Below are 22,450 nucleotides of genomic sequence, written 5' to 3' on the forward strand. Positions count from 1 at the left end.
CATATCCTGTATCCCACGCAGATTGGAAGCTTTTTAATTTATGATAATCAGGATACAAATTAACATCCAATCCAGATTAAGGATGGATTTTTTGAATGATTCAGCCACTCAATGAGAAGGTTAAAGGACTGAGACTCCTGCAACTCGCAGAGCAAAGGGATTACAACCAGACTACTTTGCAGCTTGAATAAGGAAAAGAGGGAAAGAAAAGGAGAACACCGTAAAGAAAACAGATTATGATTTGAAAAATTCAAGCCAATGCATCATGGCATCCCGCTATCCATCCCTTTCCCTAAAACCGATACATATAAGGACAATCCGGGCAAATCAATTTGAAGCAAGTAATATCACAAACTCCCGAACAAGCACTGAACGACCGTGCTGAACGAATCACGGCTCCAAGGCAGCAAGCTCCCTTTCTTTGGCACGGAGAGCTTCACGCATGTTCTCGGCTTCTCGCTGTAATTGAGCTCTTCGTTCCGCTTTGAGCATTTCGTCCGAAAGAGCCGTAGGTCCAACAACGGCGGCTGATGGCTGAAGTGAACCAGTACAACCGGACCCAGAAGGGGACAATGAGGCAGGTGCATGTGAAGGGGAAAACGACGGAGGGGGATGCGGCTGTGATCTGGAGCCGTTGGAATTGAGAGATGGGTCAATAGATGAACCTTCGTAAGACTTTTCCGCGTGGTTAAGCAAGGAAGAAATTGAGCTTAAGCGGCCAGGATGAGAAACGGAAGATGCGGCTGAGGGGTTGATTGGGGGGAGGTGAGCAGATGCTGGGATGTGGGAGTTATTGGGAAGAGCGTTGGCCTGTGTATCTGATGCATTTGCTTCTTCATGCGAACGCTTTTTTGGAGTCGCACTTGAAGTTAAATGCTCGCTTGGGACGACTCGATCACCGTTGAATAGACCCCCTGGTGGTGGTCCATGGTGGGGAAGAGAAGTCGATTTCGCGTTGTATCCGGTGAAGTCGATGGCCGGAGGAGCGGAGTGATTTGATGGGTATGTTGTTTGCATGTGAGGAGATAGCTGCCCATTGGCATTCGCGACGAAGGGGCTGGTTTGTTCTCCATGCGAGTATCTCCGGGTATCGAGTTGGTGTGAGGCGAGGGAAGCGGGTGGCAACTCGGGGGAGACTGAAGAATCGTTGGAAGAACCTGCTGTGGGAGACCTATCCCTCAGGGCTGGAACAACGCGTTTTCTTCTTTTAATAATCGATTTCTTCATGGCTACCGGTCGAGCGCAGCCATGCAACCTGAAGTAGAGCCCTTCAAAAACCGAATTTCGACGTTAGCCATAAATTTCATTGAAAAGTAAGGAAACCTAGACATACCGCAAGCATTGCAAATAGGATGACCCTGATCATCTCGCCTCCACAATGGAGTTACTGTAGTACCGCAGTTTTGGCATGCAGTTGGTACTCCTCCCTCTTGATTAGGGACATCTAACAGATCGTTCGTTTCGTGGCTCATATTTCCAGGCTGATTTATGGCTTGAGGAGAAACTCTTGCAGCGTGTCGCACGGGGGCAGGTCGGGAAGACGATTTATAAACACGGTTATTATATGCTGGACAGCCATCACAACCAACAGCACCACCCGTTCCGTTGCAACTGCCACCACCCGGACATGTCCCAACTGAAGCCGATTCATCGTTCGTTGCATTCGACTGGCGACCGGAACAACCGCCAGTGGCGCTGGGAGATATGCTGGTTCGTGCGTTGATATTTTGCTGTGTACTTGGTCCAGTCATGGCAGATGAACGATTGCGATTCGTGGGGCGATCAGCATTTCTGGCTTTCAGATATAGGCCACAGGCATTGCATATTGTAGAACCGTTGGGCGCTCTGCGCCAAAGAGGAGTTCTTTTCGTTCCGCAGTTGCTATATCAGGCTTTGTTAGTGGAAGGAGAGACTACACAGCAAATCATGGACTAGGGACTTAGCCACGTACACGCACGAATGGCCGAGGAAAACCTGTTCTTTGCCACGGGACTTTGGCGACTGGCGTGATGCATTAGGCCGATTTTCGTCGTTTGATTCCATCGGCATCTGATTCTCTCTTCCAGGACTTGCCCTGTTCTGGGGGTTTTCGGTATCAGATAGATTCAGCATCTCGCCGCCATCTGATCTTACTCCAGCCCCTGAAGAGCTAGGATCCGCAGCCTGATCCCTTGCTCCACGGGCAGAAGATACAAGTTGATGCGCGGCATCAAGATCTTCAGCGGATGGGTGGCGCATCATGCTGTTCGTTGACGGCGGAACACCTCTAACGATATCCATAGATACGTCGAAAACCACGGGTCGGCCTGACAGAAACAACCACTATAGTCTGCAAAATCTTCCCTCCCGGGTCAACTGTCGATCACAAACTGAGTTGTCTAAGGTAGTACGATCGTTTCTCAAATTATTCGGCGCCCAAGCGTGTCTTTTAGCTGGATAGGAGGCCGATAGGATGATATTCGACCGGGACAAATGAGATGTAATAGGAAGTTCTCGAATAATCCGATTCCGGGGGCCGAATTACCTTCGATGGCTTCGCACGAGGATGATCGTAATCAGATCTTCGCCAGGCAACCGTATACAATGTTCACGATGGAATGCTCGAGGTATGAATGTGCACAACGCAGCAGACGGCAGAGAATAGGAAGGGTAACGCGCTTAAGTTATCTGATGTGATGCTGAGGTTGAGGTAAAAAGTTGTTGTAGCACCGAGTTGCGATGGATGAGATAGGCTAGAGCTGTTGCGGCGGTGGCCTCCGGAGATAAGCCAGCTGCAGGACGAGGACGGAAAGTCCCAACGCAAAAGGACTAAAGATGCTGCGACAACGGTTAGGCAGAATTCATCAAGTTTGGATGAATCAAAGAAGGAGGACAAATTTTTGGAGGAGCGAGGATGGAGTGGTGACAAAAGGAGGAGTTTATGTTGGGAGGCGTAACGAGCCGCGACGTACTTCGTAGGGAGCAATGCAATGCAGGACGTGAGACTTCAAGTCACTGCTTCCAAGAAAAGCCTAACCGAACCGAGCTGTAACCCGGAAGGAATTCGACAAAACTTCTTATTCGCGGAAAAAGTGGTTGTGGTTGGTGAAGATCGGTTGGGTGAGGAGCTCTTGTGATCTGGCTGACGATCAGATATGGGAGTGGCCTGACAGACAGGCAGGCCCAGGGCGAAATAATATCCGATGAAGTAGTTATGCTTATGGTAGCACAGCAGGGTTGAATAATCATTTACTTTCTGACAACATCCAAATCCTGTCCCAGCTTCCCCAGCACGGCTTTGTCCTGCGCAATGTGAACGGATCCCTGTTGAGCAAATTATCGATGTGGTCAAGGGATCAGATATGGATCTCTACTGCCGATTATCTTATCTCTTGGGCTTTTCCCACCGCTAGATTATCGCGCAACTGTAATCGCCGGAAAACGGGACATTAACTCTCTCTATTTAACACGTATGGCTTTTGTAAAGAGCTGGATTCTCTTGCAAAGATCTCGTCTTCCCAGTTGCTTCAACCTCACCGTCTCCTGGATTAGCGCGGCGACGCGGCTGAATGTCGAGGGCGCAATCTGATAAGTTTCGGTCTGATGAAAAATAGACTTTCGCCGTCGACGTCAATCCGCCTCCAAGGTGCTAAACCTTATCAGGCTAGAAAATATGGGTCAAGATTAGAGATTAGCATTGTGGCTTTTTTAATTCGCCAGCTGCGCCTGGTCAGCCGTGTCAGCAGCACTGGCTACGTTCCTACTGGTGGATGCAGGGCTGCGGGCCCCTTTAGTCAGAAGTGGCGTGGGTTCCGGGGCTGGCACAACACTAAGGACGAGGCGCGCGTCGACACAACGAATGAGTTTATTTTGAAATCGTTTTTAAAGTACAGTGTGGAAAAGATAGCATTCATAAGCCGAAGATGGACATCATCAACTTATCTTAAAGGCTAATTAAAAGAAAAGAGGGCATGAAGGCCAAAGTATCATTTGTGCTGCCACAAATGGAGGAGTGCAACGGGGCATGTGAAGGACGTGACCTCCCAGTCCAAGCCCACCTCGTCAGTAATCGGATCGTGCAAAGGTTCATTGCCACCTTCAAAACATGCATGATAAAGGCGACCCATGCTGGGGTTCGCTAATTTCACGGCCGTCGAATGCCATTGAACCAGTAGCCCGGGGGAGAATCGTGGTGTTAACAGATTATTATGGGTTTAGATCTGCTCCGCACCCCATGCAGGTTCTGCCTCTCGCATGTTCTGAGGAGGTTCAATTGAGGGGATGTACTCAAGCGCGACATAGGCCACGCCCACAATTCCAACGATCGAGCCAGCGATGATGCGCAAAACGTGGTGCTCCAGGATAATGCAGCCAACAAAGATGTAGACTAGACACTCCAGTAAGAAAATACTCCAGGGCCCACCCCGTTTTTGAAGTTGAAGACTTACAGATTCCTCTTCCGATAAACGAGAACATGAAGGAGGTGTGTCTAGTAATCTGCGTTGGGACATTCGGGACGAGTTCGAGGGCACCGGTGGCTGTGATCGGAGTTAGCATTTGCCATGAATGTTTGTACTGCAGGGTTAATCCGCATACCTAACCCGAATAGAATAACGTAAATGCCGATGATTATGTTCCGGCTATGGCATCTGTGTTAGCGGAGCACCCAGTGAACCGAGGAGGTCTCCAGTTATAGTACCCCGGAAAAACCCCGCCAGTGGACAGCTTTAACACTTACAATTTGGGATCAGCGAAGAATTGCGAAATCCCGCCAAGCACCATAATAACACCAATGGCCAAGTTGACCAAGCGACTAGAACGCAGTTTATCAGCATAAATGCCTTTAAACATTGTCTTCCCAGCGAAATGAGCCTCCTAGGCCATTCGTCTAGGTATACGGAGTAGTCCGCCGAAGATGGTAGTTCCACATACAAAATATTTGAGTAGTCCATCTTGTTTTTTATATGTCCGACGTTTTATATCCAAAGAATTGGTAAATTCCGATTCCGATGACAGTGGGTGAAGTTATTGTTTACTTTTCGTTTCGTCAACTTTCAGAGCTCCCTTCGGATAGCCGCGCGCAATTGACACTTGAAGTCTAACTGGTAAAGGTATTTGAAACGATGTGAGCGGTCGTGATTAAGTCTGGTAAAACTGGTGGCTGGTCAGCGATCAGAGCTTTGGTAGCGCCTCCTGGCAATGATGAGACAGGCACTCAACGCGGTCACACATACCATCAACACATGAAGTTCCAGAAGAAGAGCTTAGTTAAGGAGAATGATTCGATGCTGCAGATAAGAATTTGACAACAAAGAAGCAGAACGAAGTCTTCAAATTCAGCTGCCTGGCCGAGGGATCGTCGTCAACCTCGCTGGGGAGCTCTGATGCGATGACTAATTGCAGCTAGCGTGGTGGTTGACATATGGTCACGTGCCTCCAAAGGCAGTCTGCTTGCTCAGAAGTGCGATTGCCTTCAGCCCTCGACGATGGCTACTGGACATACATCTGGACTGCACTGCCATCCATCCGTACAAAAAGACCTGAAAGTGGACGTTTCTGTGACCTACAAACCAACGAACGCCAACATTCGGAATCCTGAGACACGTTGGAACTTCACTCGCCCCGAGCCCTGACTAACTCCTTTTCTCTACTTCCCACTTTCATGCACTGTATACTCTGCTTCTTCCTTCTCCAGCCTTATTTTCGTCAATGCCCTCGCTAACATACACATTTGTTTCGGATCCCTTCCCACAGCTTCATAAATGGCTTCTACATCCTTCCCAATCCCAATATGATCCGCCGTCACCAAGCTTCTTTCGGCAATAAACGGTGCCACTTCCGGCCAGAAGGACTGAATCGAGGACAGGAAAATATCAACAGCGACATCACCGATGCCTTTAATATGCTTGATAGCAGTCCTGATTTCCGCGCGAGAGCCGGCAGTTTGTTTGTAGAGATTATTCAAATCTCCATCTATGCGTGGCCAATAAAAAAGAAGTAAATGAGCAAATCGCATCATGCGTTGGCCATTGATCTCTTTACAGCAAGATTAACAGGCGTAGCAGGGAAAGTTACGTACTGTACTTATCCATCGCCCACTCCGCCAATTCGCCTAGCTCCGATGACGTTTTCTTATAGTAATGGCGATAACCCCCTTCGATCAACACATCGCTCCGCTCGTCCCAAGAACTATTTTTCAATACATTGATATCTTCATACCCATGTTTGAGTAGTTCCTTGAGCGTCTCGTCCGCTGTCTTGTGCGAAATTGGCGCCGCCTTGAGCAGGGCTTCGAAGAGGAGTGCTAGCACTGTTGCCGAGCTCGAACTAAGGGGAAAGCTAAATCCGATTTCTTGGAGAGGAAAGCTCCCTTGCTCCGTCAAGAGTTGTTGGATGTCCTTGCGTGCGGCTTCTGAGAGCGGCTTTGTGGCCTCTAGTCGCCCCGAGTAAAATCAGCATTTTTGATCAGAGATCTCATATGCCCCTCAATACAACTAACTAAGGGGTTTCGTGGATTGTAACACCCCCACACATACTCTCTGCCTCTGGAATTTCATGCTTCTTAGTTCTCTTTTTCGGCTTTTGCATGTGCTTTTTTTCTGCCACAAGCTCCTTCGGTGGCATGTGCTCCTCTGCCTTGACTTGCTTCTGAGCAGAACTGGCCTCTGCACGTTCCTGAGCACGTGTTCGCACCATAATGATTCAATTTAATAGAGATTCAGGATGCTTTAATCTGAAAGGTGGATTAGACAGTAATCACAAGGCTAGCATAAGGGTCGTAGATGTAGTAACATATCCTGCTTTGCCGGCGCAGTGACGTAATGAATGACCTTGTTGATTGATGCCAATGATTGGTGGGCGGTTGAAGAGGTGTCTGTTTATTCAGCGACCTAGACCTGCCGACAAAACTTGTTTCTAGTACTCCGTACTCCGTACGAAGTATTATTTCATTCAATGCAAATATCACCTGAGGTTGCTGTGTTCTCACCCCCAGGCGCTGACGGTACATACAATTCTGGCTTGGGTATCATGAAAATTTTCTCCTGTCTCCTTATTTAAAGATTCAGTCAACAGATACCATAGACTCAAGGACCTCTATCGTCATAACTTCATAGATCTAATATGCAGAATCACCTTTCCCTTTATGTAGATATTGAGAGATTTTTTTTTTTTTTTTTTTTTTTTGGGGGGCACAGCAGACCGGAAATGAGAAAACGGCAACATATCAAGTCACAGACACGGATTAAACAGCTTAGGAGATAAGACTTCCGTTCTCCATATGATAATCAGGGTTTGCGTGGTCCTTGTTATACACTGTTGGATGAGGTTTCTCACCAACAACACTCGCATTGCGAGCGCGATGTTCGTCTGTGTCATCGTAGTTGATGAGGAGCTCACCATTCTTGCCAAAGCGACGAGGTGTCTCTCTGGCAACACGAACGACTGAGAAAATAGAGTCTGTGTTGCGGAAAATAGTATCCATCTCTTCCAGAGAGCGGTATGCGGTTTCGGGATAGAAGAAGTAGACTACCGGCACGATGAATGCATTACTATAGCGGGACATATTAGTACGGCATACTTTCCTGAGGTTTGTTAGCGAGGGCAGTATCGGCTTACATGACAGCAAAGATAATATAGGTCTTATATTTGATGGAACTGAACGAGACTGGAGTAATCATGACAACCATAAAGTTGAATGCCCAGTTGGCTGATGTGGCAAGGGCATTGGCAGGAGCACGAATACGGAGAGGTACCTGAGGACAAACGTCAGTTTAAGTCGACTTCCTGGGGAAAAAAAGAACGGAAAATTGTTCAAACTTACGATCTCGGCAGGATATAGCCATGTCATTCCCAACCAGCCAATAGCGAAGAAAGTGTTGAAAACAAACAGGAAAACAGCTGCAACTATACCGGGTTTTGTCTGTCCCTCAAAGCTGGTAGAGAGAGCCAGAACAACCATAGAGAGAGACATGCCAACAGCACCGAAAAGCATGAGTCCACGTCGACCGACTCTTTCCACTATGAAGACCGGGATCCAAGAGGCAATGAAATATTCCGTTCCATTGCAAGCTGCCAAAATACGCGACAAGAATCCGCTAAGACCAATGCTGCCTTCGTAGATAGCAGCCGCATAGTATGTGATTAGATTGATACCAGAGATTTGCTGGAACATCTGGTTAACGTAGGCGAGCACGACACGGTGCAAGTGGCGGTCTTTGTTACAAAGGAAGAGGTCTTTAAATCCACCTTTTGCCATTTCGAGAACAGTATCTTTGATCGCACTGAACTCGCTATGGATGAACGGGTCATCGGTCGGAAGGTCGCTTAGAGCCCCTAAAACGCGAAGTGCTTCGTCTTCTTTGCCCTTGAGAATCAACCACCGAGGCGATTCCGGTAATCCCAGGACCGATGCCATGATAATCAAAGCGAATACGATCTGGAAAGCGATAGGGAATCTCCATGACACGGTGCTTGGCTCAAGAAAAGAAAAACCAAAGTCGAGCCAATAACTGAGACAAATTCCACCCGTAATCAGGGCACCTTCTACCATGACCAACTGGCCACGGCGGTGGGATTTCGAGCATTCCGATTGCCACGTTGGGACGGTGGACGTATTCAACCCGTTTCCAAGACCCGTGATGATACGACCAACGATCAGATGAGAGAGTTGGAAGGCGGAGCATTGCAGCGCAGCACCAACAACCATAATAGCGGAGCCGAGGAATATCGTCTTGCGTCGTCCAAGCAAATCTCCAACCCAAATACAGGCAATGGCTCCCAAGAAACATCCTACATTGTAAGACGCGATGGAAATACCTGCGGCGATGCATTAGACAACATCAGCAAAGCTAGCATGACAAAACCAGATATAATCACCTTGGATTGTTGCTCTATGGTTCTTCTCGCTTGGCGAAAGTCCAACTTGACCCTCCCTTGTTGTATCAATCTCGGGGAAAGTCTGCGCGAACGACGGAAGAGTCAACAGACCTCCCATAACGCCTCTAAAATCATATTATCAACATGAGACCCGGTTATCCGGGAATAGATAGATCATACTGATCATAACCAAAGAGCCTGTTTCTCGAAATTAGCTAGTTAGCATTGTTGACTGAATTATTGACATGGCATACAAAAAGTCCAAGCCAGCAATCACACCGATCGCGACGTTGAGTTTCGTTCCACGAAACCCAAAGTAAGGTGCTCCGCCCATGGTACAAGCATGGGACGTTGATTTTTTCGCAGAAACAGTCAATGCTCCTCGGTAGCAAAATACATGAGAAATAGAAATGATGGAGTAGGACTGGCTTCCAGAGCTGGCGAGTCACTCAATAGTACCACCGTAGCAGTCAGCCAGCTGGAGAGGTACGTAACACAAAACTGACAAAAAAGAAACGGTGCGAAAAGCTGGAGCTGTGGAGGGTTTTATCACCATCCCATCTTCCCCCAGAATTTTTGAGTCTCTCTCCCATCCTTTCTTCAAAAGATGACAGCATAGGTACCCGCACCCACGAGTTTGGCGTCTCGGTGTCTGGCTCATCCTATTACATACCCATGCAATCTCCACACCAGCCGCCGGTAGGCTGTTTTTTGACTCCACGATTCCTGTATCCTTTAGACACCATCTTCCAACCTAGCGAAATGATGCGAGGAAGAAAGTTATTTCTATGGAGATTAAATATGGAGAATCGTGGCTAATGTCATCCGGGGAGAGCCATGCATGTGAAATCTCGCCCGTCTTGGATGTAACGCGAGCACATGTTGGATATTTAGGGCGGTCTGTCTTTCAAGGTGGTGAACTGATCTTCTAGAATGTTGTGGTCCCTGTGGATCATTCGCCCAAAAACCGTCGCCCACCATAACCGCCTATGGAGTGGGGAGTAGTGGGCTAGGAAAGTTGGTTCGGCGCGTATGCTCCGTAGCGCTGTCGGGATGGCGTTTGAGACCGTGGAGCACTTGGTGTGCATTCCCCTCCTGCCGATGATCGTCACTCAGATTTTCCCCTCGGGGCAATGCCGAGTCATGAAAATTTTCTGGCAATCTTGTTCCTGAAAAATGGCGGCGAGTGGCTCGGACAACGCCGTTAGGAAACTTCATATGAAGCTAAACTCTGCTCTCATTTGTCGCTCACTATGAGGGGAAGTGGCTGCGAGAGGCAGCTACGAGAAATCGAAAATGGGCGCGAGAAGTCGAATCCATGCTCCGCACTCGGCGAGCACATGTAACTTACTAGTGGAGGCAGGCTCCAAATCGCGGAGCCAGAGTATGGGCCCACAGACATCGATCATCGTTTGGGTGCAGCGCATATGAGACGGATGTACAGAATATGCGTCGGCGCTGACGAAACGAGAGAGCATTGCACTTGAGGGATCTGCAGCTTTTGTGATTCAAACTCGTTGTGACTCTGTACTACTCGCCCAGCTAGCTTAGCTCTTCCAGCGCATCTGTAGAAACGCAAACAGAGATTCGCACCTCGAATGCCCTGCAAGAGCTCGTTCCGTCGTCATCTCGGCGCGGAGCCCGTGTCTTCTGCGGTGGATTTAAGATTTCCGCCCTGACCCGCGGAGCCAAAGCTTAAACCGCATCAAGTCATCCGGGAATGCCCGAATTGGGAATTCCGTGTGCCAAGACACACACGTTTAAACCACTTCTGGCAAAGCACTCTGTGACGTCTGCCCTTCTTTCTTTTCCTTTTTTTCTTTTTTTTTTTTTTTTTTTTTTTTTTTTTTTTTTTTTTTTTTTGGGGCTCGGAAGTGCGTTATCCGATGGGTTTTCCAGAGCAACTCGGATCGATCTTCCGCGAGCGATCTTTGTCGATGGGATGCCATCTTCGACGTGAAAATGTTTCTACTTCGATCTCACCGCGTCCGGATGGCCTGACCAGGGGAAGTCATTTGGTCGAGAGGCTTTTTTGGTTGCCTGCTCCCTACGGAGTACTCCGAGCAAGAATCCTTATTGGGCCACCTCTCCCGTCTGCCGGGTGACTGGGAGACGGGGACCAGTTCGCAAGGTTATCGAGCACTTTAGCAGCAAATAGCCGTATTACGCATTAAGGCCGTTACTTAGACCTATCATTGTATTGATTAACTATCTGGGTGTAGGATTCGCCATAAAAATTTTATCTTCTTCCTTTTTGGCATCTCCTTTTTTTTCTTTTTTTCCTTTTTTTTTTTTTTTTTTTTTTGTTTCTTTGGGTTTTCAGATGCGATCAGTTAACAAGAGATATCCCAGAGTAAGAGTCCATTTGAAGTTCCTTTTGTCCTTCCCTTGTCAAAAAAAAGCTCCAGAGTGCGTCTCCATAGCTTACAGCGTTTTTCAGATCCGGAAGATACTTAACACGCCATGGAAAGCTGATGCTTTTGCAAGGTCCAGCCAAAATGGGAATTGCATATTTACCAACCAGCGCCGCCGTCGGTTGGTTCTTCATACCAGTTTCCTGCGGATTGAGCTGTGGTTTCCTTCCGGCCACGTGTTTGATCGTGGTGATTCTTGCTGCCAAAGCCTGCTCCATAGAATCCACCATAGCTATCTGCATTGTCACTGTCAGCACCTTCAGCTGGTTTGTTACAGCGTCTGAACGTGTGGCCCACTGGAGAGTGTTAGTTTCACAAGCCAAAATGTATCCGGGTCGCTTTTCAATACTTACTCTCCTTGCAATTGGTACACTGGACCTTTGACCAGTCCTTCTCCTCGGGGCAGTCGCGACTCATGTGGCCAGCTGATAGAGGTGTTAGTTTGAGGATACAGCAGCGCCTCGTTTCTTGAGATAGATCTCACTCTTCTCGCAGTTACGACAAGTAACGTTATCCATGTTTCGAGGCTTGTCACATTCCTTGGACATATGACCCTCTTCTCTATACGGCATGTCAGCCATATCGTTCTGAAGGAGTCACTTTTGGGTATACTTGCCCGCAATTGCGACAAGCTCTGCTGTTGACACCTTTCTCAGGGCAATCTTTGGCGAAGTGGCCGACTGCATACGTATTGCTCTTTTAGCAGACCTTTAAACGTTTGAAGCGGAAAATACGTACCTTGCTGGCATTTCTTACATTCTACGCCCTCAGCGGAGCGTGGCTCAGGACATTGCTTGGCGTGACTGTCAGGATTCCTTTCTATTGTTAGTCGCGTGCGATAATACTGCAAGATATCACGGTCTTACCCGCAGTTCCGACAGCCAGATTTGTCAATCCTGGGCTGGATACAGTCGCGAGCTCGATGGCCTATTTCTTTGCAAATGACACACTTGACCCCAACTCTTTCAACTGTAGCAGGTTCCTGCTTGCAACCACGGCGGGTATGACCCATTTCTGTTGCAAGATATTTAGTACTGCTGATTCTCTCTCTTAATTTCTTCCAAAAGCAGACATACCTCCACAATTGTCACACTTGGGGACTTGGCGATCCATGGGAAAGCCGGCATCGGCAAGGCGCTTGATATTCTCCTCTGGGGAACGTGGCCAGCGCGACTTGAGATTCGCACGATGGGGCTTTTCGCTAAAATAAAACCCGACAACGTATTTGCAATTTAATTTGCCTTGAAGATTCACCGAAATGAGGGTGTCCCCAATTTCCCTTTCCTTGAAGAAGTGTCAGTCTAGAAATGAAGGTGAAGGAATTCTCATGGGCCTACCAGCCCAATAAGGTAGATCTTGAAGTTGTCTGCGCGAAACTTTTTCTCAATTTCATCAAATGTTGCCAACGGAACAGCCTTGGAATAGATCTTAAGGGCCTTGCAACAATGTTAGCTTGAGCCCTGTGGATGTTCGGGAAACGATTCTTACTTCACGGAAATCTTCCAAGTCTCTTTCATCGCTCGCCTTCTTAAGGATTGCCCAAGCTTCCTCAGGCATTTTGTCTGGAATGTCATGCTGATCAAACTTGCGGTTTTCGGTACAATCCTTAGTTTTGTGGCCTTTTTCAGCGAGAAATGACTACGTTAGTCGTGGTTTTCCCCTCTCAAGTGGGATGCATACCTTCGCCTTTGCAGTTTTTGCAAACGTCTGGGCCCTTGTCCGGACATTCGAAAGCCGGATGCCCTTCCGCCTGGCAAATGCGGCAAGTTCCCTTGAAAACGCGCGGGTTTGGGCATTCCGCCTTGTTGTGGCTATTCTTCAATTAGAGAACTGACGGTCCTAATAGTTGCACCAGCTTACCCTTCTTCACCACAGTTGAAACAAGCACCAGACGCTTTGCGAGGCTCGGGACACTCGCGTGAAAAATGCCCGGGCTGTCCACAGCTTTAATAGAAAACGTTAGATGAGACTCAATTCGGGCATGAATACCCGACTTACTTGTGACAGGCATCATTATTGTTGGTCTTTCCGCCCTCCCCAACACTGCCGGGGATTTCTTCGCGGTATCCAGTGTCGTCACCAAAGCCACCTTCGTTCCAATTGTCGTCGGCACCACCGCCGTTCCAGTTATCGGCTGCGGCATATGTTTATATCAGTAAATATTTTTACTTCTTTCCAAGGAAACTTATATATTTGGGATTGATGCCCTCCCGGCACCGTTGCTGAAGAGAGAAATTGAAGGAAATTGTGGGATTCCATTTATTTGAGAGAGCCAGAAATGAAATTCGAGACTTACTAGTGTTGTTCCAATTTCCAGACATGTTGATGGATGTTTGTTCACGTGTCTTAGCAAGTTCTCAGATTCAAAGATATGCCACTGTTCCTAGTTCAGACGGAATGTGAGCAGATGTCAGGGTTTGAAACAACATTGGTCGGCATGTCTGGCCTTCAGTGGGGTCAAAAAACCAGAGATGATGCCACAGCCCAAGAGGGTCTTCTCAAGCTTTCAAGATTGAAATTTCAGGCAAAAGAGGTCAGAATATATACTTACTTGGAGTGCCTCCAAGACCAGTGCCCTGAGCAGAACTAATTGCTCCTCCCAGAAAGCTGTTGTTTGTGGCTGTAAATGTCAATATCTGGAAGATGAGAAAGTTGAAACGAGGAGGAGTGAGGAAGAAAGAAAGAAGGATTTATGGTGACAAAAGAGCTGAAGTAAACGCTGCAGGTCTCCTCTCCCACTTTACCACATTTGGCAATGTTGTGTATTTTTCGTCTTTTATTTAGTTTGGTTCTTTCGTCTCAATACGGTGATTGCTTCTCACTGTTTGTCCTGTATATTCATTCTATTAAGGGAATCTATGATGATTCTTGAAGCCCTTGCATGCCTTGCTCCCCCTATACCGCGGCTTCTTGCATGAAAATGCGGAATTTTGAACTATGAATTCCTGGATCTATGCATCTTTCACGACACATCCTTCTGGGTTACCATCCAGGATTTATATTGCTCGCAGGATGATGGCGCAATCCGCTTGTCCAGAGTCGTAAATGCACTTTAATGCCAAGGGGATCTTCCCACAAAAAGAGAGCATGTGTCAAGAGCACTACCTAATGCCTGGGTGCCTATTGGGGTTAAAGTCGTATATACAGAGAGGAGACGAACCTAACGATCAGGGACTGCGGCCGCGCAGTCGGCAAATCATAACCGAATATCCATAGTCAGAATCAAAAGAAAGAAAAGGTAGAAAAAAAAAAGGAAAAGCGACAACAAGCATCCCACTGACTCCAAACAGCGCCGATTTAGCTCCACCATCCCGCTCCTGCCTATTCACCCTCTAAGTGCCATTATCAATGAGGCAAGCTTCAATGCGATGCCATAGCCGAATAGCCTGAAACCTGTTGCATGACCCATAGATATAGCCCATCGGGACCCTGCGATGGCGTTTTGGGAACGACCAATGCTAGATTTGTCATACGCTTCGAGCGCTGATTCTAGCGACTGAGCTCGACAGAGCTGCTCTGCAAGATCCCAGCCGTCAAGCAATGCCATATTCGCGCCGTTTCCTGCAAAGGGGCTCATGGCATGGTTGCTATCGCCTATGAATATCACGGGCACGTCCGTACAATGCGAGTGCTGGAATGGTTGTTTATCCATTGCGTTGAAAAGTCGGAGGGTTGATGGGTCGGTAGCTCGTACCAGGGTTTGGAATGGCTCTGTGAATGAGGTTCCTCGATCTAGCACCTCCTGAATTAGGTTGTCTAGTTGTTCCTTCGGCATGGGAGGATTTATCCTTTCTCGTGGCTCTGGAGCCATATAGCTCAGGCTCCAAACCGCGCTCGACGAGTCAATCGGAGACACAAATAAGCCCACACCGTTCTTCCCACCAAGGACTAGCCCCCAGTCTTTATTTGCCGGTGCAGGAACCTGTCCTTCAGGAAACCTCGCCGTGCCAATGATCATGACTGCACCAGCATAGGAGAGTTTATCATCTGGCCTAAGACATTCTCGAATCTTGCTATTCGCACCATCGCAGGCAATGACCAAGTCACATACATCTGTTTTGCCGTCATTCAGATGAAGTTGGACTTTTCCATCAACTTTCTCGACTTTGACGCACTGCGTTGACCAACGGATATCTGGGCTATTGCTTTCAAGCACACTATCCAGCAGGACGCGGCGCAAAGAGTCCCTCGCGATTCGCATTCCCAGCTCAACTTGATTGGTGTCACACTTTGGCCTGCCAACTTCGAGGAGCCGATTCCAATCCGGGTCCCATACACCAAAAGACCCACGCTCTTCAGGCCGCTGCGATCCCGTAAGCGAGGCGTTTAACGCATGGTCCAAAAGGCCCATTTTCTCCAAAGCTTGCATTCCACCAGATAGCGCATCACCACGAATAGAAATGGAATAGCCCTCACGCCCCACGGCATCCTGAGCGTCTCGCTCGTATATGATAATTTCGGGGAATGGCTGGCCCTGAGGCCACTGTTTCTGTAGCGACTTGACAAAGGCAAGACATGAGATTCCAGCACCTACCACAGCAACTTTCTTGCCTGAAAGCAGGAGTGGAGGTGGTGTTGATTGAGGTTCCATGTTCGTATTTCGAGTCAAGCCTCAACTTCTGTACTTGTCGCGTCTTGGTGTTCGATGCTCAAAGACCGTGTGTTCGAAACTGTATGGAGTTAAGTCTGACTGGGCATGGCTAACAAGGGAGTGACGTGCTCTCTTGTATGATGTTCATTTATTGTGTTGCCTAGTTACTCTGTACAGAGGAGTTAGTTGACTGGTATTAACTAGTTAACTAATTGAACATTGGAATCATGAATCATCTGAATTAATCACCAGGGCGTTGGTTAACTCGCCCGTGTTTCCGTCCAATCGATTGATCCAAATAATAAATTCCAGGTTCAGAACGCCCAATCACAACCAACTGAGTTTCAAGATCAGTCAGTAAGTTTAACAATCCTCAATAGCCGATTCCAGCATTGGCCCCCAACTGGTGCCTGAACCTTGCTGTCTCCCACGCTCACACCCTCCAAGCAGCTTGTGGATCAGGTGGTACTTGTGCTGGTGCTTCAACACGTTGCTCCCTATGGCCCCAGATGTTCGCAAGTTTGGGGACACAGCTTACATAACTAACTAACTAACCTCCCTGGAGCTTGGGCTCCTCTGCTTGCTGCACTGTGCAAACAAGCAGCTTGAACACTGGGCTGACCTGTTGCAAAGCCCACTCTTCCTCGCATCCAAAGCACAGAACCCAAGAGGTCACTAGTTAGCAATGGGCTATCCTATTGATACCCCTCCTCCCCTTGTGAGGTTCGTCCTTCTGGACTTTCCGGCCCCCCATGTACTTCTGGTCACAATGAACCTGGAGAAACAGATGAACTCCCTCCCAGTTGACGCGGTATGGGAGATGGACCGTGTCTGGAAGTGGTTTGATGAAGAACCGCAATTGTAAGGGTTCATCACATACAGATTTTTAATGCTCGTAAGTTTCGACTGGTATGCTGATGGCTTCTATAGACGTGTTGCCATTATTACGGGTGCTGGCAAAAAGGCCTTTTGTGCCGGAATGGATCTCAAGGGTGCGACCGAGCAATCCACTCCGGTTCTTTAACACTAAACTGACTTAGGTGATTAGAGCGCCAATCTGGCTTCGAGCAAGGCGATCTAAGTATCCCGGGTCAAAACTTATATCCTCCCAACGGCTTTGCGGGGATGACCCGGCGCGTGGGCAAGAAGCCAATTATCGCCGCTTGCAACGGTCATGCTCACGGAGGTGGATTTGAAATTATTCTCAACAGTGACATCGTCATTGCATCCTCTAACGCGGATTTTCGACTACCCGACGTCCTTCGCGGAACTGCAGCTCTCGAGGGAGCATTTCCACGACTATGTCGGAATTTTACGTTACAGAGAGCTATGTGGCTAGCGTTAACCGCACATAAATTAACAGCCCAGGAAGCTCTGGATTGGGGTTTGGTTCAGAAGGTTGTGCCAATTGAAGAATTAATCACTGAAACTGTCAAGGTAGCAAAATTGATTGCAAGTATGAGTCCTGATAGCGTTATCGTGAGTCGGGCAGGTATAAGACAGGCATGGGAGACCAGCAGTGTCGAACAAGCTGCACGCTTGACCGTGGAGAGATATGGCAGCGCGTTGTTCGCTGGAGAAAATGCCAACGAAGGGATGCTAGCCTTTAAGGAGAGAAGAGCTCCGAATTGGCTGCCTTCAAAGCTTTAAGCCGATCGTTAATGATACCCAAGCTACATGTAGACTACATTCTTAAGTAACTGTACTCCGTCGGCGCGTCAACGATATCTCCATTTGACGAGCTTCTTCAATATTTCACAAGAGGAACAGTGAAAGACAGGGAAACCCAAGGCCCCAAGACCTTTTTGGCTGGCCCAAAATAATTTAACTCTGCCAGCCGAGGTCCAGGGGTTGATGCGGAGAATATCATCCCCAGAGAACTCCACAAGTTAAGTAGCTCGCAAGCTGCAACTTGCAACATCGGTACTCGGCTCATTTCCAAGTATTTGCTATCCAACTCTTGCAGCCCTAAGATACCGTGGGAACCCAAGTGACGGAGTATTCCATAGAGACAACGGTTACACGGCATTATCGTGGATACCACATAACGTGTTTACATTCCGTCATTAGGATTAAGATACCCATTGATTGACGAGTTTGATATTTGTATTGGGGTTCCCAGCTATTGATTTGAGCTATCAAGATCTCTATTTCATTGTTAGAAGAACACTAATTGCTGCTCTACTCTTGAACACTATGCCTGCCCTAGCCCCATTTGCTGAACCTCTATGGTACTATCGCGACTCATCGCCATACTACGATGAGTCCCATAGGAAACTCCGTCAATTCGTGCGCGAATATGTGGAGAATGATCTGATGCCGTATGCTGAGGAGTGGGAGCGAAATGGCCAAGTCCCTCCTGAAGTACGTGTTTAAACCTACAAGCGAGCGGACAGGAGGAACTAGGATGGAACTACACATATCGCTGATGAAAAATTGCAACCTTCTAACTTACCTTCTGAAATTCAGGCTGTTCAAAAATATGTGGACAAGGGTTTCGCTATAATCAAGCCCACAAAACGGGAATACATGGGAGGGATGACCATGCCCGCTGGCATCGACCCAGAAAAATGGGACGTCTTTCACAATCTTGTGGTCAATGACGAGTTGGCGAGGTATGTGTCCACCGTTATCTTTTTATACCAGCAACGCTTTTGGCTAAATTGACTTGAAATATAGAGTCGGGTTTTCTGGCGTGCTTTGGGGCATGAATGGCGGGAACGGCATAGGCTGCCCTCCAATCATGAATTTCGGAACTGAGCAACAGAGGCTCGAGTATCTACCAAAGGTTGCTCGAGGGGAGATCCGCTTTTGCCTAGGAATCACTGAACCAGACGGTACGTATCTGCGTCTCCGAGTGTCTTTGATTATCTTTTCACACTAATTTGGAACCACAGCCGGGTCCGACGTCTCTGGGATCAAAACCACGGCCAAAGGAGTCGGCAACAAGTATATCGTCAATGGAGCAAAGAAATGGATCACCAACGCCATTTTTGCCGACTATTGCACGGCAGCCGTTAGGACCGGAGGACCAGGCCGTAATGGCATTTCTCTACTCATTATACCACTGAAATCCAAAGGTGTCACTCGACGAAGAATGTACAACTCTGGAGTGAACGCCAGTGGCTCAACTTTCCTTGAATTCGATGACGTGGAAGTGCCTGCAGAGAATCTTATTGGAAAGGAAAACCAAGGCTTTAAATACATCATGTCAAGTACGCGACCCTTACATCCAACCTTGCACTAACATCTTTATATTCAAAGCTGATGGGGCGTAGACTTTAACCCTGAACGTCTCGGGATGGCGAGCTCCTGCATCCGTCTCTCCCGCGTTTGCGTCGAAGATGCTTACAATTACGCGATCACTCGGGAAACATTCGGCAAACCGCTCATTTACAATCAGATCATCCGGGCTAAATTCAGCAAATTCGGCCAACTTATTGAACCATGTCAAGCGTTTTTGGAGCAGCTAGCCTACACTATCCAGCTAAACGCCAAAACCGGTAGGGAGATCGACGTTGGAGGTATGACGGCCCTCCTGAAAGTAATGAGTACCCGCTGTCTGGAGAAGGTCTGCCGCGAGGCCCAGCAGATCCTGGGTGGTGCAGGGTATAACAAGGCAGGCAAAGGAGCGAGAATCGAGGCGATTAGCCGTGACGTAAGAGTATTCGTCGTGGGCGGTGGAAGCGAGGAGATCCTGAGGGATTTGGCCGTGAGACAGGAGATAAAATTCATGGCAGAAGCCCAACGTGCCAAACTGTGAAATATCAGCTGTCAATCAGGACGGATCGTAGGTTCCTGCTTGGTCACTTGAAACAATATCAATGAGCTTCAAACAAGTAAAAGTACATTAATCCGTATAGTTCCCCAGAAAGATATCCAGGTTAAAAGTCGTAGTAAACTTTGCTATAAACTCCAGACGCCTCGCCGGACCGATGAAAAACAGCCTGGGAAAGTAAAGCCATAGAAGGGAAATGACTATATCGTTTGCACAGAGAAAGGTTCACCGCACTATCCGGCCTGTTTTGTTTGTCTCATCTAAGCTCCGATGCTTCGGCAGGCTTGACAATATTTCCTGGGCACTATCTGAATAACCTTCCAAACACACCACGCGTGAGATTGCTCGTAATGCCGCCAGATAAAGCACTACTCGCGAAGGTTGAAGCTTGACTGAAGCGATCACATCGAGAAAACGCCAAGGTATTCGTAACAGTTAAAATAAGTGCAATGCCTAGTGATAGATTAGAGCTGAACATGACTGAACGGAATATTATGGAAGTGTTGCACGGTCCAACTCACCAACTAAGCTCAGCCAGATTACGCTTTGAAGCCTGATGATTGCCAGGATCGCCAGCCCAATCCACAATGCTGGGGTTGCGTACAGACTAAGCCAGAAAAATCGCTTATCTGTAGCATTGATGGTGCGAGTATTCGGGTCGGAGCTCTCAAAGACCCAGTTGGAATCACCGGTTGAGGTATTTACTTCGTTCCACCATCGAAGGCCAACTAGCCGGCGACCAGCAATATTTTTGAGGTAATAGAAATCGGCTGAAAGCAGCAGGAGGGTGAGTATGAAGACGAGAACACTAGTAGACCTGTGTGTTAGCAATGATGCATGGCTGCGGGGACTGGAGCTGCTTGTAGAAGAGACACACAAGTCACTGATGAAGAGGACGCCAAATAGGTACATCAACAGACTCCCTGGTGAGCAGGACAAAAATTAGCATGTTTTTACGCTTCAAGAGCTAAATTAATCGCAATCTTCTCGGGGTGGATGTGGTTCTGGCTTTCAACGCAACAATGAACACACCTATTCTGAAACCTAGGAAGAACAAGAGGGTGATCGGGTGCGCACTGAGGCGCCAGTTGAGGTCGCCAGTTCGCTGTTGATCCATGGCCAGATCAAGCCTGGTTATCTCTCTGGAAAGCTCTCGCGAAACGCCAGAGTCGGACGGTTGTTCGGGCCAAGTAATCCAACGTCAGCTACCTCGAGAGGACGCGCCAAGCTTTGGTGGAGGGAGAAACGATGCTCCGCTCCGTGGTTGTTGATGGAGGACTTGTATGCTTGTCATTCACTAAGCTACCTAAAGGGGAATCTCGGCTAATCTATGTGGGTCACGTGAGCGAGGTGCTAGTTGGATTACCTAACACCCCCCCATGCAACGAGCTCCAGCAGCGAGCGAGAGCCACAAAGATCCAAAGCTTCCAAATCTCTCAAATCCGCGATAAAAATTAATTACAGAATCCAGATTTATTCCTTCTTTAGGCTTAGCTCCGTTTCGCCGCGATACCGTATTTTCGCTGGCTTCACTGATAAACCTCCATATTTTCCTGTATCAACTCGTCACCCCTATCGCGTTCACGAATTGAGCGTAGGGATCCATTGCAAGAGCCTTCGTGAGCCCGTCAGCTTTATTCGCGTCGGTTCCAACGTGCTCGATTGAGATTTCGTCCTTTTGAATCCAGTCTCTTAGCATATGGTGCCGAATCTCAATATGGCGTGCTCTTCGCGTTATAGCTTCAGCTTTGGCTAAGTCAACCGCTCCCTTGTTGTCAACACTTAATTTTGAGCTCCTTAGCTTTGCTGAGCCTTCGCTAATCACCCCGGCGTCTATCAACAGGTCGTTGATCCAAACTAGTTCACAAGCAGCTTCGCTAGCTGCCAAATACTCCGCTTCGGTCGTTGATTTCGAGACGGATGTCTGGCGCTGTGATCTCCACGATATTGGAGCTCCGTTCATGGTAATAATGTAGCCGCTGGTGGATTTGTACGCAGGGTCGGCTCCAGCCCAGTCAGAATCCGAACTGGCTGCCGGTTTCAAGCCTTCAGGATCCATATCCCTTTTGAAGACTATTCCTTTCGATTTTGTGCCCTTGAGGTAGCGTAGGATCTGCTTGAACGCCGCCCAGCTTTCCCTATTGGGCCTGCTGTTGAATCTCGCCAGATAATTGACTGCGAATGCAATATCCGGCCTCGTACACGTAACTAGGAACTGTAGAGAGCCCAGGCCTTTCCTGTAATTCGTAGGCGTAGCCTGCTCGTCAACTCCATCTTTGAGGGTCTGGTCTGGCGCGAATTCGATGCTTATTCCTTTCTTCATTGGCGTTTTGGAAGGTTTACAGTCTTCCATTCCATATTCAGTCAGTAGATCCTCGATATACTGTTCCTGGTTCACAAAAAGGTCTCCATTCGGCTGCTTTTGAACCCGCATGCCTAGGTAACGGCCTTGTTCCGTAACCTCCTTGATCTCGAAGCGTTCCTGAAGCTTCTCGATGAGCCATTCTATCTCGGCTTCGTTGGGTCCCATTATACGGCAGTCGTCGACGTGTAGGGTTAGGTAGATTCGCTTCCTCTTGTGGTAGAGTAACCCCGCATCGTATGGAGAGATCTGGAATCCTAGAGATTTCAGATAGTCAGTAGCTGCTTGATACCAAAGCCTAGCAGCTTGCTTCAACCCGTAGAGTCCCTGGCGTAAGAGCCCTACTAGGTTACCCCGCCCGTGCTTGAATCCAGTGGGTAGTTGAACGTATACACGTTCGTCCTCTGGAAGAGTTCCATTTAGGAAGGCTGTCACGAAGTCAAAGACTC

General features: G+C 48.1%; 9 protein-coding genes across 9 annotated transcripts; 2 read left to right on the top strand and 7 right to left on the bottom strand.

Moving 5' to 3' along the window:
- Nucleotides 1-175: 175 nt before the first annotated feature.
- Nucleotides 176-2,750, bottom strand: CIR1 (Putative electron transfer flavoprotein subunit). Its single transcript, XM_003066345.2, has 3 exons — nucleotides 1,952-2,750; nucleotides 1,334-1,881; nucleotides 176-1,268 (listed from the first exon to the last, which is right to left on the bottom strand). Exons 1-3 carry the CDS (start codon nucleotides 2,278-2,280, stop codon nucleotides 391-393), a joined length of 1,755 nt encoding a protein of 584 aa, XP_003066391.1. The 5' UTR covers nucleotides 2,281-2,750; the 3' UTR covers nucleotides 176-390.
- A 1,443-nt stretch (nucleotides 2,751-4,193) lies between these two features.
- TVP15 (Late Golgi vesicles protein) lies at nucleotides 4,194-4,931 on the bottom strand (the record flags this gene model as incomplete). Its single annotated transcript, XM_003066346.2, has 5 exons — nucleotides 4,194-4,366; nucleotides 4,428-4,517; nucleotides 4,576-4,619; nucleotides 4,718-4,792; nucleotides 4,912-4,931. The coding sequence occupies 5 exons, from the start codon at nucleotides 4,929-4,931 to the stop codon at nucleotides 4,194-4,196; spliced, it is 402 nt and encodes a 133-aa protein (XP_003066392.2).
- A 468-nt stretch (nucleotides 4,932-5,399) lies between these two features.
- Nucleotides 5,400-6,700, bottom strand: D8B26_002451 (uncharacterized protein). The gene is made up of 3 exons (XM_003066347.2): nucleotides 6,516-6,700; nucleotides 6,059-6,412; nucleotides 5,400-5,952 (listed from the first exon to the last, which is right to left on the bottom strand). Exons 1-3 carry the CDS (start codon nucleotides 6,673-6,675, stop codon nucleotides 5,627-5,629), a joined length of 840 nt encoding a protein of 279 aa, XP_003066393.2. The 5' UTR covers nucleotides 6,676-6,700; the 3' UTR covers nucleotides 5,400-5,626.
- Nucleotides 6,701-6,972: 272 nt separating this feature from the next.
- D8B26_002452 (uncharacterized protein) lies at nucleotides 6,973-8,974 on the bottom strand (the record flags this gene model as incomplete). The annotated part of the gene is made up of 4 exons (XM_003066348.2): nucleotides 6,973-7,529; nucleotides 7,597-7,733; nucleotides 7,802-8,796; nucleotides 8,857-8,974. 4 exons carry the CDS (start codon nucleotides 8,972-8,974, stop codon nucleotides 7,232-7,234), a joined length of 1,548 nt encoding a protein of 515 aa, XP_003066394.2. The 3' UTR covers nucleotides 6,973-7,231.
- A 2,395-nt stretch (nucleotides 8,975-11,369) lies between these two features.
- D8B26_002453 (uncharacterized protein) lies at nucleotides 11,370-13,591 on the bottom strand (the record flags this gene model as incomplete). The annotated part of the gene is made up of 13 exons (XM_066123832.1): nucleotides 11,370-11,566; nucleotides 11,624-11,695; nucleotides 11,755-11,831; nucleotides 11,887-11,950; nucleotides 12,009-12,073; nucleotides 12,137-12,284; nucleotides 12,347-12,554; nucleotides 12,608-12,706; nucleotides 12,759-12,889; nucleotides 12,951-13,081; nucleotides 13,131-13,214; nucleotides 13,269-13,404; nucleotides 13,567-13,591. 13 exons carry the CDS (start codon nucleotides 13,589-13,591, stop codon nucleotides 11,370-11,372), a joined length of 1,437 nt encoding a protein of 478 aa, XP_065979907.1.
- Nucleotides 13,592-14,595: 1,004 nt separating this feature from the next.
- D8B26_002454 (uncharacterized protein) lies at nucleotides 14,596-15,861 on the bottom strand (the record flags this gene model as incomplete). The annotated part of the gene is made up of 1 exon (XM_003066350.2): nucleotides 14,596-15,861. The coding sequence occupies one exon, from the start codon at nucleotides 15,859-15,861 to the stop codon at nucleotides 14,596-14,598; it is 1,266 nt and encodes a 421-aa protein (XP_003066396.2).
- A 455-nt stretch (nucleotides 15,862-16,316) lies between these two features.
- Nucleotides 16,317-17,582, top strand: D8B26_002455 (uncharacterized protein). Its single transcript, XM_003066351.2, has 3 exons — nucleotides 16,317-16,722; nucleotides 16,792-16,853; nucleotides 16,910-17,582. The coding sequence occupies exons 1-3, from the start codon at nucleotides 16,547-16,549 to the stop codon at nucleotides 17,509-17,511; spliced, it is 840 nt and encodes a 279-aa protein (XP_003066397.2). The 5' UTR covers nucleotides 16,317-16,546; the 3' UTR covers nucleotides 17,512-17,582.
- Nucleotides 17,583-18,057: 475 nt separating this feature from the next.
- On the top strand, nucleotides 18,058-19,641 carry D8B26_002456 (uncharacterized protein; the record flags this gene model as incomplete). Its single annotated transcript, XM_066123833.1, has 5 exons — nucleotides 18,058-18,225; nucleotides 18,331-18,476; nucleotides 18,541-18,698; nucleotides 18,759-19,076; nucleotides 19,140-19,641. 5 exons carry the CDS (start codon nucleotides 18,058-18,060, stop codon nucleotides 19,622-19,624), a joined length of 1,275 nt encoding a protein of 424 aa, XP_065979908.1. The 3' UTR covers nucleotides 19,625-19,641.
- Nucleotides 19,642-19,687: 46 nt separating this feature from the next.
- On the bottom strand, nucleotides 19,688-20,756 carry TVP23 (Golgi apparatus membrane protein tvp23; the record flags this gene model as incomplete). The annotated part of the gene is made up of 4 exons (XM_066123834.1): nucleotides 19,688-20,092; nucleotides 20,161-20,447; nucleotides 20,517-20,562; nucleotides 20,672-20,756. 4 exons carry the CDS (start codon nucleotides 20,754-20,756, stop codon nucleotides 19,944-19,946), a joined length of 567 nt encoding a protein of 188 aa, XP_065979909.1. The 3' UTR covers nucleotides 19,688-19,943.
- Nucleotides 20,757-22,450: the final 1,694 nt, after the last annotated feature.

Source organism: Coccidioides posadasii, chromosome 1 (genome assembly GCF_018416015.2).
Source record: "Coccidioides posadasii str. Silveira chromosome 1, complete sequence".
NCBI lineage: Eukaryota > Fungi > Ascomycota > Eurotiomycetes > Onygenales > Onygenaceae > Coccidioides > Coccidioides posadasii.